Source organism: Pongo pygmaeus, chromosome 12 (genome assembly GCF_028885625.2).
Source record: "Pongo pygmaeus isolate AG05252 chromosome 12, NHGRI_mPonPyg2-v2.0_pri, whole genome shotgun sequence".
In the NCBI taxonomy this organism is placed as follows: Eukaryota; Metazoa; Chordata; class Mammalia; order Primates; family Hominidae; genus Pongo; species Pongo pygmaeus.
In genome coordinates this window covers 106,498,740-106,515,191 of record NC_072385.2, presented here as the reverse complement: position 1 = coordinate 106,515,191, position 16,452 = coordinate 106,498,740, and the positions used below count along the sequence as shown (strand labels likewise).

Genomic DNA, 16,452 nt, shown 5'->3' with positions numbered 1-16,452 from the left:
ATCTCAAAAACAAAACAAAACAAAACAAAAAGACAAAAAAAAAAAAAAAAGACCTAAGTAAAGTAAAAAAAGTAGTGGTTAAAAAATTAAAGTAGTACCACGTGCACTGCCATAGAAAAAAGTGAAAAAGGTTATGTAGTATAAACTTGTTTTCATTTAAAATTATATACACATATGTGAATATATACTTAGAAAAATAAAAATAAAAGGTCGGGCGCGGTGGCTCATGTCTGTAATCCCAGCACTTTGGGAGGCCAAGGTGGGCAGATCACGAGGTCAGAAGATCGAGACCATCCTGGCTAACAAGGTGAAACCTCGTCTCTACTAAATATACAAAAAATTAGCCAGGCATGGTGGCACACGCCTGTAGTCCCAGCTATTCGGGAGGCTGAGGCCAGGAGAATCTCTTGAACTTGGGAGGTGGAGGTTGCAGTGAGCCAAGATCGTGCCACTGCACTCCAGCCTGGGCAACAGAGCAAGACTCCACCTCAAAAAAAAAAAAAAAATACATCAAAGTCTTAATTATGGGGGGAAGTAGGATTATAAGAGATTTCACTTTCTACAGAAATTGTTAATATTCATATTACTGTTGTCAGCATTGTTGTCATAAAGCAATTAAAAGTGCCTAACACATAGAAGCCACTATATAAATATTACATTATACTAAAATAGTTTTGGGAATATTTTTGGGTTGTTTTTTAGCAATGAGCATGTATTATTTTTATAGGCAGGAAAAAATAAATACATGAGGTGGTGAAAATGCAGGTAGTATTTGATCATTTTAAATGTAATGAAGGGTTAAAAATGAGAGCTAGAGGATGCCAGAGGGTCCTCTATGCATACTTGAAAGGACCCAGTTGAAAGGGGAAGGTTGATAATGATAAGGCCCCAGGTAGAAGAGAATGGGAAACTCTAATGATAACATGAACTGATATTTAATGAATGTTTACCCTGGGCCAGGTGTTCCAATTGCTTTTGAGCCCACAGGAAGGAAAAGTTAATCTTTTCCTTTGAGATTAGAACCAAGATTTTTTTTTTTTTTTTTTTTAGGTGGAGTCTTGCTCTTGTCGCCCAGGCTGGAGTACAGTGGCCTGATCTCAGCTCACAGCAACCTCTGCCTCCCCGGTTCAAGTGATTCTCCTGCCTCAGCCTCCTGAGTAGCTGGGATTACAGGCGCCCACCAGCACGCCTGGCTATGCTGGCCAGGCTGGTTTCGAACTCCTGACCTCAAATGATCCGCCCGCCTCAGTCTCCCAAAGTGCTGGGATTACAGGCATGAGCCATCGCGCCCAGCCCAGAGCAAAGATTCTTAACCTCAATTTCCTGAAATTATATCCTAAATTTGTTGGGTAAGTGCATTTTTTAAAGTACAAGAGAAGGCCCATAAGTTACATTAGATTTCAAAAAGGGTGTTTGAGCCCCCCTCTTCCAAAGATAGAAGAATCAAGGAAGAAAGGGTAAAATATATACATATATATATGTATATATTTTTGAGACGGATTCTCACACTCTGTTGCCCAGGCTGGAGCGTAGTGGTGCAATCTTGACCTACTGCAACCTCTGCCTCCTGGGCTCAAGTGATCTTCCCACCTCAGCCTCCCAAGCAGCTTGAGAGAACAGACATGTGCTACCTGCCTGGCTAATTTTTGTATTTTTAGTAGAGACGGAGTTTTACTAAGTTGACCAGGCTGGTCTCGAACTCCTGACCTCAAGTGATCCGCCCACCTTGACCTCCCAAAGTGCTGGGCGTGAGCCACCGCGCCCAGCCGAAAGATTGGTTTTAAAAACTAGTATTTTGAGATGATGAGAAAACGAGAGGGTTTCTGCCAGATGTCCTTTCTCCCAGTGAAACAGGATTAGAGATTCCCTTTAAGGACAGTAAAATTTGGTGATTGTGACATTTCCAAGTTCTGTTGATTGATTCATCATCTTCCCTCCATCATACACATCTAAGGGCAGAGTGAAGTTCCATCCTGAAGGCTCCGCGCTTAGTTTTGGCAGATTAATAGCTCACCAAGAATTTATCATCTTTTCTTTCCACTAACTCGAAACCAGTCTAAATTCTTTCCAAACATCTTCTCAACGTAGTCTCCTTTGATGAAATTTACTGTTTCGGATTCTAGACTTAGCTCTTACCAACTTAACTTTCGGTTAATAGCTTAATACCTCTGATTCAGGTTTGTGCATTTGTCAACTACCATTGAATGATAATTTCAATGAGTTCGTTCTTATGAGGATCAAATGAAATAACATCTGTGAAAACCTCTTACAAAGTTTAAGCAAATAGTGCTAAGCAATCACCAAGAGTTAACTACTAATTTTCAGTGTTAGGTAATTTTTAAAAGCTTTCCGGAGAATTGGCGTCCTGCACACCAGTCTCGTTCCAAAATAATGCAGGCGGGGGCTGGGGTGGGGGCGCTCCTCTCGGACTGAGGCTATGTCTTTCGCTCCTTTTGTCTTTTCCGGGCATTATAACTGTCATGGCGCCTTCAAGAAGAGGTAGGAGGCCCTCCCTGCGTCCAGCAGAACCATCTGGGGCACCTGGACCCGGCGGTGGGGTGGACAGAGAGACGAGCGCCAGCTGGGACCGAAAACATCGACCCCTCCGAGAGGTTTCGGCCGGACCGGCGCAAGGGGAGGAGAGCGGGTGGAAGCCTACCCCAGCGAACGCCCGCAGGCCGGGCCCCGCCCACCCAGAACGTCGCCCAATGGAAACCTGCCGGCGGTGCGGCACCGCCCATCTGTTGGTCGGGACGCCGCGAGGGCGGGGCCCGCAGTTCGGTTGCGCTGCGGAGCGCAGCTGTGAGGGAGTCGCTGTGATCCGGGGCCCCGGAACCCGAGCTGGAGCTGAAGCTGAAGCGCAGGCTGCGGGGCGCGGAGTCGGGAGGTGAGCGCCCAGGAAAAAGAGGGCCCTGGAGGGAGGGGTTCGCGAGAGAGCGGAAGGATCGGCCTCTGAGGCCCGGGACGGTGGGACCCGCCAGGCGGGTGCTGAAGGCGGCCCTGCTCACTCAGTAGCCCAGGCCCGATCGGGCCCTGCCTGCTGGAGCCGAGGGGCCGGCTTCGGCCCCGCAGTCGCTGCTTAGCTCTCCCCGGCCTCTCTGGCTTGGCGGCGGCGCCCCGGGATTCTGCGGGCGCGGGTCGGGAGGCCCTGGCGTTCGCTTGGAACTCCGGCTGCGAGAGGCGGGGCCCGGCGGCCGGGGGCGGGGGCGGGGGCGGTGGTCGCGGCCCGACGGCCTGCGGAAGCTCGGCGGCCTGGCCGGGCCTGCTCGCGGGGCGGTGCGCAGACTGCGCGGGGGCGTGGCCTGCGCCCCTGACTGCGCTGTCGGGCCGGCCTTTGATGAGGTGGCCGCCGCTGGCTCCCTGGGCCCCAGCCTGGTTCCCGCGCGGGCCGCGGCTGCCTTCCAGACGCAGGGCATGCGACCTGTTGGAGTGTGAAATTCTAGGGGCCGGGTTCCTCCCCAGAGCGGTTTTATTTCCGACTGGACTGTGCTGCGGGTCTCAGAGGCCCTCTGGTCCGCTCAGGGTGAGGACAGCTGAGAGGCCCGGGCCCGCGAGCTCTTGCGGAGGAGTTGACACGCAGAGGGGCTGCTGTCCAATAAACGAAAGTCTCGGGGAAAAACTTTGCAGGGCGATCTGCATTACTCCAAAGTGAACACACTGCATGTCTCAGGGTGGCTGGAGGCGGTGAGGAGAATCCCCTTATGGGCGTATATGAGCTTTTCCATGTGTGATCTCTTTAAAACCTCTCAGCGGCTCCGAGGCAAAACTCCCAGTGTCGCAGAGGTTTCTTCATCAATAGTAGTAGTGCTGGAGGATCTTGGGCACTGCCCTCATTTTGCCTGCGAAGGAAAAATTAGGAAGGGACAAAAAGTCACAAAAATTAGGAAGGTGGGGGGGATAAGCAAATTCCAAGGGCATCTATCTCTGATGAAGGGTTGGTGTCTCCTGTGGTGCCCTACTGTGGATTAGTTGTTTGTGCCCTTGGTCCAGAAGTTTCTTTGGAGCCCATTGGCTACAGCTTTCCTGTATTAGAATTCTACTGTTATTTCCTACTGTAGTCTGGCTGGGAATTTTATTTAGTTGTTCAGATTCTAGATGCATTCAGTGAATGCAGCTGCTCAAGGAAGTAACTAATAGTGTCTTACCATTTTCTTAGCTACTTTTCAGAAGAAGGAACATGATCTCTAACAGAAGTTTTCTGGTAGATTACTAAAACAGGCAGATAGTAGCTTTCCTGGCTGGCTGAGTTAAATCCCTCTCCAGCGATCCTCCCACTTCAGCCTCCTAAGTAGCTGGGATTACAGGCATGAGCCAGCGCGCCTGGCAAATCTCTCTAGAATAAGTCAGGATCTAGAAAATAACATAGGGAAAGAATATCTTGCCAGATTTCCTTTGTACTGCCTATTGCTCTTTGGTGTTTACTAGACTGTCTTCTAATAAAAATCTCCTGAGTTGAGTTAAACGTAGTGTAGATTGGGGGCAGAGATGGGCACAAATGGGCATCAGAGAGTTCTAAAAATAAATGTGGGCTTTTCAAAAGATTGGTGTGTTGACTGGAGACTTCTGAACTTAGAGGAGCACATTTACTTTCCAGGGTATCACTTTTTCTTTTCTTTTCTTTTTTTTTTGAGTCATAGTCTCACTCTGTCACCTAGGCTGGAGTGCAGTGGCGCCATCTGGGCTCACTGCAACCTCCGCCTCCTGAGTTCATGTGATTCTCGTGCTTCAGCTTCTTGAATAAGCTGGGATTACAGACGTGCGCCACCACACCCTGCTAATTTTTGTATATTTTTGTATTTTTTTGTTGCCCAGGCTGGTCTTGAACTCTTGAGCTCAAGCAATCTGCCTGCCACCATCTCCCAAAGTGCTGGGATTACAGGCGTGGACCAGCTTGCCCGGCCCAGGGTATCTCTTTCATACTTTAGAGAACTCTCTTGAGCCGAGCACACACAGGTTCCAACTCCTTCACAGTCTTTGTTCTTAGAGATATGAAATAACATTAAGTGGTTGTCTTGTGACTTTTTGTACAAGTTAATGGCATTTAGCTCTTGAGAATTCTTTTTCTTCAAGTACCCGTGACCCTGAAAAAAATGTTATGCTGTATAATACTTTTTACTATAAAAGTTGTACGTTGAGTTATTGGTACTTGTAAGAAATAACCTAGGCCAGGTGTGGTGGCTCACGCCTGTAATCCCAGCACTTTGGGAGGCTGAGGCGGGCAGATCATGAGGTCAGGAGTAACCATCCTGGCTAACACGGTGAAACCCCATCTCTACTAAAAATACAAAAAATGAGCTGGGTGTGGTGGCACGTGCCCGTAGTCCCAGTTACTTGGGAGGCTGAGGCAGGAGAATCGCTTGAACCTGGGAGGCGGAGGTTGCAGTGAGCCGAGATTGCGCCACTGCACTCCAGCCTGGGTGACAGAGTGAGACTCCATCCCCTCTGCCAAAAAAGAAAGAACCTATATCAGATCTAGTCCCCCAGAGAATGGAAACTTCAGAGCCTTTGAGCAATGTGAATGAAATGAAAGCTGGAAGCTTAAAGTCTTAGCTCTGACTTGAATTTGTGGCTGCTTGAATGTGGGCATTTATTTTGTTTGTTATTGTATCTCAAGGACTTAGCCCAGTGCTTGGCCCACAATAAATGCTTAATAAAACATCTGTTAAATGAGTGAATGAAAAAAAAATGTTGTTAACCAATACCCATTTGTCACACTCACATCACAGGAAAGGTGAGGTCATCAGGGAGGAAGTCACTAACAACTGCCAGTCATCTGCCTCAAGGGTAGCCTCACCATGGACTAGTGGGCTTGTTCTGTGTAGAGAAGGGATGGATAGTGAATGCCAAGGTTAGTTCTAGCTGGGTAAATTAGCCAAGGGTTTCAGCTGGATAAGTTGGCTGAGGGTGCTACAGGTCTAGCCTTAAGGCTGTCTCAGTGAAACATTTTGGAGTCTGGAGTCATCTGTTCTGAATAGCGCCCACATAGTTTATATTTTTTTATTTTTTGAGACGGAGTCTCACTCTGTTGCCCAAGCTGGAGTGCAGTGGCACGATCTCAGCCCACTGCAACCTCTGCCTCCCGGGTTCAAGTGATTCTCCTGCCTCAGCCTCCTGAGTAGCTGGGACTACAGGTGCGTGCCACCACACCCAGCTAATGTTTTTATTTTTAGTAGAGACAGGGTTTTGCCATGTTGGTCAGGCTGGTCTCGAACTCCTGACCTTAGGTAATCCACCTACCTCGGCCTCCCAAAGTGTTGAGATTAAAGGCGTCAGCCACTGTGCCCAGCCACACATAGCTTAATTCTTGAGCACAGTACAAATAGGGTGTACTTGGGGATTCAAAGGGAAGCCTATTGGATGAGTATTTGCCAAGAAGCAATGGAGCACCTGATTTTGCTGTTGATTTGAACCTTACTCTAAGTGGGGTTAGACTGCCATAAATCTTGTGTTTGTCATTCCTGGGTAGGTCATCTTCAACTAAGATAGCTCCCCTTCTCTAGACTACAGTTAGGAGAATAGTTAATGTTTCAATATTTAGGACTGATTCTGATTTTGGATTTAAAGGAAACAAAGGTGGTGTGTGTTTTCTGTTTTTAATTTTTAAAAGTTTTGTGTAGAGACTGGGGTCTTGTTATGTTGTCCAGGCTGGTCTCAAATGCCTGGCCTATTTTCTTTTCTTTTGAATTTGCAGATGAAGTATTAGGATTATTAAATCTTGTTGTTGTTGTTGTTGTTGTTGTTGTTGAGACAGGGTCTCCCTCTGTTGCCTAGCCAATGGCATGATCATAGCTCACTACAGCCTCAAATCTTGGGCAATCAAGTGATTCTCCCATCAGCCTCTCGGGTAGCTGGGACTATAGCTGTGTACCACCTTGCCCTGCTAATTTTTAAATTTTTTTGTAAAGATGGGGTCTCACTTTGTTGCCCAGGCTGGTCTCAAACACCTGGCCTCAAATGAACCTCTTGCCTCGGCTTCTCAAAGTGCTGGGATTACAGGGGTGAGCCACTGTGCTCAGCTGGATTACTAAATTTTTTTTTGAGATGGGGTCTTGCTCTGTCACCCAGGCTGGAGTGCAGTGGCGCCATCTCAGCTCACTGCAACCTCCGCCTCCCTGGTTCAAAAAAATTCTCCTGTCTCAGTCTCCTGAGTAGCTAGGACTACAGACACGCGTCACCACACCCAGCTAATTTTGTATTTTTAGTAGAGATGGGGTTTCACCATGTTGATCAGGCTGGTCTTGAACTCCTGACCTCAGGTGATCTGCCCACCTCAGCCTCCGAAAGTGCTGGGATTACAGGCATGAGCCACCGCGTCCAGCCTGGATTACTAAATCTTTACAGATGTATCCTGACTTTCTCTGCCTTCTCCGTCTGTATTTGCCCCAACCAGTGCAGGCCTGAGTGTTCCTTCCAGCATGTCGGAGGGGGAGTCCCAGACAGTACTTAGCAGTGGCTCAGACCCAAAGGTAGAATCCTCATCTTCAGCTCCTGGCCTGACATCAGTGTCACCTCCTGTGACCTCCACAACCTCAGCTGCTTCCCCAGAGGAAGAAGAAGAAAGTGAAGATGAGTCTGAGATTTTGGAAGAGTCGCCATGTGGGCGCTGGCAGAAGAGGCGAGAAGAGGTAAGGTTATGGTACAGTCGCTCTTGGGCGAGTGAATTCTGGAAAGGTGAGAACTGGAAGAGCAAAGTCTTAAAAGAGGCCGACCAAACTTCAATAGGTTGGGGGCTAGGAGGAGATGATCATATGGTGTGTTAAAATGGAGGATTTGTGAGATAAGTTTAATTCTCTTTCATATGAATTTCTTCTCAGGTGAATCAACGGAATGTACCAGGTATTGACAGTGCATACCTGGCCATGGATACAGAGGAAGGTGTAGAGGTTGTGTGGAATGAGGTACAGTTCTCTGAGCGCAAGAACTACAAGCTGCAGGAGGTAGGTGATGCTGAAAAGGTGAAGCCTGGGGAATGTTGGAACACTGATGTTAGCGAGGAATTGGTGTTGGGAAGCTGCCCATGAGGAGAGTATGTTGCGGTTAGATCGTTTCTGGGGAGGGATAGGGAATGGCTTTTCAGGATTATTACAGTGATTTGTGAACTCTGTTATTCCACTGTCTCCCTTGCTTTCAGGAAAAGGTTCGTGCTGTGTTTGATAATCTGATTCAGTTGGAGCATCTTAACATTGTTAAGTTTCACAAATATTGGGCTGACATTAAAGAGAACAAGGCCAGGGTAAGAATTTTTTCCCCATATTTCCTGAACTTACTGCAAAGAGACTAGCTACATTTATTACTGTTCCTTTTACATTCAGATTAAAACAAGGTAGTTTTGAAACAGAACTGAAATCAGCTGCAATGGCGATAAGAGTAGGGCTTCAGTTGTCACCTGTGCCTTTTATGTGGCTATAGATTGGGCAGAAAATGAGTGAACTTTTGCTTCCTTCTTCCCATAACTTTTATTGCTTAATAGTTTTCATTGCCCTATTTAGTCTAAGTAAGTAAAGCTAAGAACAAAAGGAGAGAAATTTTAACAAACTTTCAAATTTAAAATATGTTAACAAGGGAAGGGATCATTTCTACTATAAGGCCCTTTAGTAAGTGCTTTGCCTCCCCAGGTCATTTTTATCACAGAATACATGTCATCTGGGAGTCTGAAGCAATTTCTGAAGAAGACCAAAAAGAACCACAAGACCATGAATGAAAAGGTATAGAAGGAGAGCAGACAAAGTTTTAGGCTGGTTTTTGGGGGTGGTTTTAAAAATGACTGTGTTAATAATGAAGCTGATCAGGAAGGGATGGAAGGAGCTAGTGGGAGAGAGTTAAGAGAGGGAATTACTGCTGACCCTTGGATCAAACCTTGTTCCAGGCATGGAAGCGTTGGTGCACACAAATCCTCTCTGCCCTAAGGTAAGTAGTACCTGGTTAGTTTCTTACCCATATTTCCTGATGTAGTTACTCCAAACAGATTTCAGGGCACTACTCTTCTGTTCTATTCTGCCTCTCCCCACTTTCTTTGAATCATATACTGTCAAGATTAGGCCCCCTACGGGTCTTTTAAAGGGTGCATCCTAACGCCCTAACCACGACACTTACCTCCTGCCTCTTTCTCCTAGTGCTTATTCAGCTATTTAAATCATCAGGCATAATGGAGATTCAGAGTGTGGGGGTTATCTTTATGGTGACCAGCAGGAGACCTGGCCCTTGCTCCTCTTAACCCTTGGGTTCCCCCTGCCCTTAATTTCCCAGTGGCCCCTCTAACAGCCCAGTGCCCCCACAGCTACCTGCACTCCTGTGACCCCCCCATCATCCATGGGAACCTGACCTGTGACACCATCTTCATCCAGCACAACGGACTCATCAAGATTGGCTCTGGTGAGGGGAGGGAGAGGTTCTGGGCAGGGGAGCCTCGGGAATTTGGGAACCATGGGGGTAAGATGAAAGGAATGGGGGATAACAGAGCAAAACTCTGAGGTGTGGGCTGGTGAGAAGAGAAAGGACCTTGCTAGGGGTAATTCATAGGAGAGGCCAGTTAATTAGTGGAGAGGGGGTAGGATATATAATCTTACACCTTTTTGAAGGGAAAATTGGGGTTAATACAGAGATACTGATAGGAGGCTGGGAAAGGGCAAGAGATGGGTTTGAGGTTTGATTTGAGTCCTGGGGCCAGACCCTGCCAGAGGAGGTTCCAGGCTGTGCCTGCTGTGAGTGCTTTCATTTGCTGTGTATTTGTATGCAGTGTGCAACATTTCTGTGTGCTGTGTCTGTGTGGTATTTGTGTGTCCATTTGTCTGGGGCTTGGCTGCTCCATCGCTCACAACTTTTCTCTGTTTTCCTCCCTCCCGCTTACGGGCTGCTCTGTTCCCAACAGTCTTTCATAGGATTTTTGCTAATGGTGAGAGCTCCCTCTGCCCCACTTGGGGCTCTGTTTGTGCTCCCTCTGCTCCCTTGGCGGCTGCCCAGTGCATGCAGTCGTGGGAGCAAACCCTCTTCCCCTATCTTCCCTGCCTAATTATGCCTGCTTAGCTTCTGCCCTGCCAGCCCTCCGCCTGCTTGCCCCTCCATAACCTGCTTGTTTCCTGTGGATTCTGCCTGGCTGGCCACCTACCTCCTGGATTCATGTTCTCCCTCATCATCAGGCTAGTTCCCAGATCATACTGTGCTCCCAGATTCTGTGTGACTTGTAGTCATTGTTTATGATCTGAGTGAGTCCAAATTGGGCCTGGTCCTGGTTCCTCGTTCAGCCCTGTGGCAGGCAGTGTTGAGGAATAAGGGGGTAGAACAGGAGTCTAAAACGTTTTGGCTGATTAAAAGTGGAACAGATTCAAGGGTATTAGCTCAATTCTGAGCTGTTTTTGAGTTTCACTCAGCAAAGGTGGGTAAGAAGGAGGCTACCTCCTGAGCTGTATGTTAATACTTCTTATCCTTATTTATCCAAGTTCCTGAGGTCTCCAATTGTCCCAGATTAGGAAGGGCTGTCTGTGTTTTTATGTTATTTGCAGGGTGGATGAAAAAACTAAAACCAAATACTTTCATGTGAGCAGGGATTAGATGTACCTGGGATTTAGGGAAGGTGAACGTGGTACAAGTGAAAATTTTTCCTTAAACTTCATTGCTTCTAGACCAGCCTGAAGCCCCTGTGTATCTGTTAATGTAGTCTGGTGCTTTTGTTGCTCCTGATCTAGGGACATTAGATGAGAAGCAGTAGGCCTAAGAAAGGGGAGGTAGGTGGCATCCATGTGTGGTCTGTAGTTCAGGACAGGAAAGGGAATACGTTTGTGCCTGTTGAGGGTCATCAGAAAGGAGACTTCAGGAGAGAATTTGGCTTTTGGGGCCTCTCTCTGGAGTGAGACTATTCTTCGTTGATGGTGGTCAGATTGTGGGTGTCTCCCCTACTCCCAGTGGCTCCTGACACTATCAACAATCATGTGAAGACTTGTCGAGAAGAGCAGAAGAATCTACACTTCTTTGCACCAGAGTATGGAGGTGAGCCGTCCTGCTTTCTCTGCCCTGTCCTCATCCCCCTGCTTTTGCACCTTATAACTTGAGGTACAGAGGCAATATAACTGAAACTTCTAGGCCTTCTCTACCAGCATACAAAATATTTTTCTTTCTTTTTTTTTTTTTTCCTAAGGCATTCCTGCCAACCCTAGCCCCCAATCCTCTGATTAACCAAAGCCTTCTCTGTTTTCCCTAGAAGTCACTAATGTGACAACAGCAGTGGACATCTACTCCTTCGGCATGTGTGCACTGGAGGTGAGGGGACTGGAGGGGAGGGGGGAAAGGGGTCAAATGAGAAGATGGAATTGGGAATGGAGGGAGGACAAGTAAGGCGCTGGCTTGGAGGGAGTGATTGTGGGAGCACTGAAATTCTTAGGTGTCTACTTTTTTTTTTATTCTTCCTCACTGAAGATGGCAGTGCTGGAGATTCAGGGCAATGGAGAGTCCTCATATGTGCCACAGGAAGCCATCAGCAGTGCCATCCAGCTTCTAGAAGACCCATTACAGAGGGTAAGGATCTTCAGGATCACTCCCTCCTCAACTGACCTTCAAATGTCTTCTGGTTTTTCTTCCTTTGTACCCACTGGGCATATGCTCCTAAGAGCTAGGGAACATAACGGAAAGGACACGAAAAATCTACAAACATTTTCTTAGGAGGTGCCTACCATGTTTTTGCATAGAAACACACAGGTAAGGGGGTTAAGATGGATGATACTGGGGTTAAAAGTTGTGTGTTGGAAGCCAGGCATGGTGGCTCACGCCTGTAATCCCAGCACTTTGGGAGGCCGAGGCGGGTGGATCACAAGGTCAGGGGATCGAGACCATCCTGGCTAACATGGTGAAACCCCGTCTCTACTAAAAATACACAAAAAATTAGACAGGTGTGGTGGCTGGCGCCTGTAGTCCCAGCTACTCGGGAGGCTGAGGCAGGAGAATGGCGTGAACCTGGGAGGCAAAGCTTGCAGTGAGCTGAGATCGCGCCACTGCACTCCAGCCTGGGCAATAGAGCGAGACTCCATCTCAGAAAAAAAAAAAAAAAAAAAGTTGTGTGTTGGCTGGGCGCAGTGGCTCACACCTGTAATCCCAGCACTTTGAGAGGCTGAGGCGGGTGGATCACTTGAGGTCAGGAGTTTGAGACCAGCCTGGCCAACATGGTGAAACCCTGTCTCTATTAAAAATACAAAAATTAGCTGGGCATGGTGGTGTGTGCCTGTAGTCCCACCTACTCGGGAGGCTGAGGCAAGAGAAACGCTTGAACCTGGGAGGCGGAGGTTGCAGTGAGCTGAGATTGGGCCACTGCACTCCAGCCTGGGCAAGAGAGCGAGACTGTCTCAGAAAAAAAAAAAAAAAAAAAGTGTGTTAATTTAAATGTGTCTACGTGGAGGTAAATTAATTTGATGGTTACTTCAGGCAATTGCTGTATATTCTCAGACAGCCATTTTTATATTTTTAAGCACATCAGTCAATTTAAATTAAACCAGCTGTTTGGGATTTTATATTTATACAGTTTTAGTTAGGGACAGTGCCCTGAAATAATGAGCTAAGATTTAAAAGACATAAGGTTATGAATCAGTTGATAGACTATAGTAAGTAGAGCCTGGACAGGAAGGTCCAAACAAGAACAGTTTGTAACTCATTAGATAAGTATAGTAGGGAACAGGAGAGAAAAGAAGACTAGTGGGAAGTCAGGAGGATAGTGTGGAGTAAGTTTCTACTTCAACATTGAGGTGGAGTATTCAAGTCAAAGATTAGGTATGTGACCTTGTTAGCCTTCAAGGTTAAAAGCAGGAAAGCAGGTTAATTGTCATGGGACGTGCAGGAGGTAGAAAAGGAGGTGGTGGTGGAACATGGTGGCTCATACTTTTAATCCCAGCACTTTTGGAGGCTGAGGTAGGAGGATCACTTGAGCTCAGGAGTTTGAGACTAGCCTGGGCAACGTGGCAAAACCCTATCTCTATGAAAAAAAAATAAAAATTATCTGGGTATGGTGGCACATGCCTGTGGTCCCAGCTACTCTGGAAGCTGAAGTGGGAGGATTGCTTGAGCCCAGGAGGTTGAGGCAGCAGTGAGCTGTGATTGTGCCACTGTACTCCAGCCTGGTTGGCACAGCAAGACCCTGTCTCAGGAAAAAGAAAGAAAGAAAATAAGGCAGAATGGTTAGAGGAATCCTGGGAAATTCAGTGAATTCAGTGATTGTGGGCAAAGGAAATTGTGATACTAGGCTTGTGAAATAAAAAAGATGGTGAATATTGATCACATTGGGTAAGTTTGGGAAGAGAGAAGCTAAATTTGGCAAGATTTAGAAAAGAAGATAGGCAGTGAGTTGACTAATAAAGCAGAGAGGTAGAAACTAAGGAAAAAGAAAGTGTGGGGCTGGGCGCGGTGTCTCACGCCTGTGATACAGGCACTTTGGGAGGCCGAGGCGGGTGGATCACGAGGTCAGGAGATCGAGACCATCCTGGCTAACACAGTGAAACCGTCTCTACTGAAAATACAAAAAACTAGCCGGGCATGGTGGTGGGCGCCTGTAGTCCCAGCTACTTGGGAGGCTGAGGCAGGAGAATGGCGTGAACCTGGGAGGCAGAGGTTGCAGTGAGCCGAGATTGCGCCACTGCACTCCAGCCTTGGCAACAGAGCAAGATTCTGTCTCAAAAAAAAAAAAAAAAAAAAGTGTGAACATTAAAAAAGAAAGCTTGTGGTTGGAGAGCAGAAAAATAATTAAAACCAGAAAGGCAGTGGATGGTATCTTTCATATAATATCTTACAGTTTTTGAAGCCCTTTCAGGTGCATTTGTCAATATATTGTTTTCTCAGCAAGTGCTGAGCCCCTACTATGTACAAAGCCTTGTGCTAAGTAGAATGAGAGCTACAAAGATGAACACATTGAGGGGCTTGCCAGATGCCTGCTCCAGTTCCTTGTTTCCTTTTCTAGGAGTTCATTCAAAAGTGCCTGCAGTCTGAGCCTGCTCGCAGACCAACAGCCAGAGAACTTCTGTTCCACCCAGCATTGTTTGAAGTGCCCTCGCTCAAACTCCTTGCTGCCCACTGCATTGTGGGACACCAACGTGAGTCGTCTTGGCCCTATGGGGAATAGTCTTCCAATCTGGAGCCCTGTAACTATCACTGGCATGCTTGCTTTCCTCTTCTATTTCCAAAGGGATTCTTTTTTTTTTTTTTTTTTTTTTTTTTGAGACAGAGTCTCACTCTGTCTCCCATGCTGGAGTGCAATGGCTTGATCTCAGCTCATTGTAACCTCCAGCTCCCAGGCTCAAGCGATTCTTGTGCCTTAGCCTCCCGAATAGCTGGGATTACAAGCATGTGCCACCATGCCTGGGTAATTTTTGTACTTTTAGTAGAGATGGGGTTTCGCCATGTTGGCCAGGCTGGTCTTGAACTCCTGGCGTCAAGTGATCTGTCTGCCTCGGCTTCCCAAAGTGCTGGGATTACAGGCATGAGCCACTGTGCCAGGCCTCCAAAGGGATTCTTTACCCCTTTGCCTGCATGCCTTCTATGACATTTAATCTGACTATCCCTTCATAACATCCCACTCTATCATGCCCTCCAGACATGATCCCAGAGAACGCTCTGGAGGAGATAACCAAAAACATGGATACCAGTGCCGTTCTGGCTGAAATCCCTGCAGGACCAGGAAGAGAACCAGTTCAGACTTTGTGAGTAACTGAGAGGGTCTGAAAGGGGCAGATTGGTCACTACCACTCTTGAGGCTCTGTAAACTGTCCATTCTCTGGGAATGCTTGAATTTGCTATTTTGCTTGTTTCCTTCCTTCCATCTCCTTTCTCTTTTCTTGTCCAGGTACTCTCAGTCACCAGCTCTGGAATTAGATAAATTCCTTGAAGATGTCAGGTAAGAGCAGAGTGAGAAGGCAGGCTTTCTTGAGGAAGCAGGCAGGGTTGGGTATCCTAAGACGTTCACAGAGCCCATGTGACCTGTCTTCATCTCCCTCCAGGAATGGGATCTATCCTCTGACAGCCTTTGGGTTGCCTCGGCCCCAGCAGCCACAGCAGGAGGAGGTGACATCACCTGTTGTGCCCCCCTCTGTCAAGACTCCGACACCTGAACCAGCTGAGGTGGAGACTCGCAAGGTGGGGGCTGTGTGGGTGTGGATTGTCTCCATGGTTGTGGTGGAAGGGAGAGAGGACATCTCAAATAAGGCTCTGTCCTTTAGAGAAAATGCTCCCTAGCAGCCATGCCTTATGGGCTCGAAAGACGTCTGGGTATTGGGTTTTTTACGGACAGGTCTCTAGAGTGACCCTCTCTTCCCTCCCTAGGTGGTGCTGATGCAGTGCAACATTGAGTCGGTGGAGGAGGGAGTCAAACACCACGTAAGGCTCAGGGCTAGGGTTGCACAGGGCTAGTGGCCAGAGGGTAGGGAAGAACAGTCTCATTTTCTGACTGTCCTATTCTCCAGCTGACGCTTCTGCTGAAGTTGGAGGACAAACTGAACCGGCACCTGAGCTGTGACCTGATGCCAAGTGAGTCTCTCCTTTCCCTCAGAGGATGGAGAGTCTATGAGCCTTATCTTTTAGGGACATATTCAGGGGTGGGGGAGGTGACAAGGCAGTAACACATTGACTCACATAGAATGACTATCTTCGACCCTAAAGCAGTGGGTGGATCTGACAGTTTAGCCCTGGTGGGGCTGTCTGAAGGGCCCCAGGTCCCTCAGTCCCGTACTGTACTCACCCCCTCCTGTTTCTTTGTCAGATGAGAATATCCCTGAGTTGGCGGCTGAGCTGGTGCAGCTGGGCTTCATTAGTGAGGTGAGGTTTCTGCCTTCATCTGCCCTGGCTGCCCCCATGCCTTCTCTTCTCTTAGCCCCCATCTCATTGAGCTCTTCTCCCCTAGGCTGACCAGAGCCGGTTGACTTCTCTGCTAGAAGAGACCTTGAACAAGTTCAATTTTGCCAGGAACAGTACCCTCAACTCAGCCGCTGTCACCGTCTCCTCTTAGAGCTCACTCGGGCCAGGCCCTGATCTGCGCTGTGGCTGTCCCTGGACGTGCTGCAGCCCTCCTGTCCCTTCCCCCCAGTCAGTATTACCCTGTGAAGCCCCTTCCCTCCTTTATTATTCAGGAGGGCTGGGGGGGCTCCCTGGTTCTGAGCATCATCCTTTCCCTCCCCTCTCTTCCTCCCCTCTGCACTTTGTTTACTTGTTTTGCACAGACGTGGGCCTGGGCCTTCTCAGCAGCCGCCTTCTAGTTGGGGGCTAGTCGCTGATCTGCCGGCTCCCGCCCAGCCTGTGTGGAAAGGAGGCCCACGGGCACTAGGGGAGCCGAATTCTACAATCCCGCTGGGGCGGCCGGGGCGGGAGAGAAAGGTGGTGCTGCAGTGGTGGCCCTGGGGGGCCATTCGATTCGCCTCAGTTGCTGCTGTAATAAAAGTCTACTTTTTGCTAAAAGCGTCGTGTGTTCGCGCCTTTCCCGCCAGGGGGAGC

At 48.0% G+C, this 16,452-nt stretch overlaps 1 protein-coding gene across 2 annotated transcripts; it reads left to right on the top strand.

The window, feature by feature from the left end:
- Positions 1-1,050: 1,050 nt before the first annotated feature.
- NRBP1 (nuclear receptor binding protein 1) lies at positions 1,051-16,416 on the top strand. Of its 2 annotated transcripts, none has more exons than XM_054476088.1 (18): positions 1,051-2,887; positions 7,391-7,625; positions 7,815-7,937; positions 8,132-8,233; positions 8,616-8,705; positions 8,867-8,907; positions 9,278-9,372; positions 10,900-10,983; positions 11,195-11,253; positions 11,410-11,508; positions 13,931-14,063; positions 14,564-14,669; positions 14,813-14,863; positions 14,967-15,102; positions 15,289-15,342; positions 15,429-15,492; positions 15,725-15,780; positions 15,866-16,416. In XM_054476088.1, the coding sequence occupies exons 1-18, from the start codon at positions 2,481-2,483 to the stop codon at positions 15,968-15,970; spliced, it is 2,040 nt and encodes a 679-aa protein (XP_054332063.1). In that variant the 5' UTR covers positions 1,051-2,480; the 3' UTR covers positions 15,971-16,416. The 2 variants fall into 2 exon arrangements, with proteins under 2 accessions (XP_054332063.1, XP_054332064.1); XM_054476089.2 differs by having other exon boundaries at positions 2,753-2,887; positions 7,396-7,625.
- The last annotated feature ends 36 nt before the right edge of the window (positions 16,417-16,452 follow it).

Bases quoted from the DNA above. Each gene is read 5' to 3' on its own strand.
- NRBP1 (XM_054476088.1), top strand. From the start codon at position 2,481: ATGGCGCCTTCAAGAAGAGGTAGGAGGCCCTCCCTGCGTCCAGCAGAA. The intron at 11,509-13,930 runs GTAAGGATCTTC...TTCCTTTTCTAG, and splicing joins TAGAAGACCCATTACAGAGG to GAGTTCATTCAAAAGTGCCT. The intron at 15,103-15,288 runs GTGGGGGCTGTG...TTCCCTCCCTAG, and splicing joins CTGAGGTGGAGACTCGCAAG to GTGGTGCTGATGCAGTGCAA.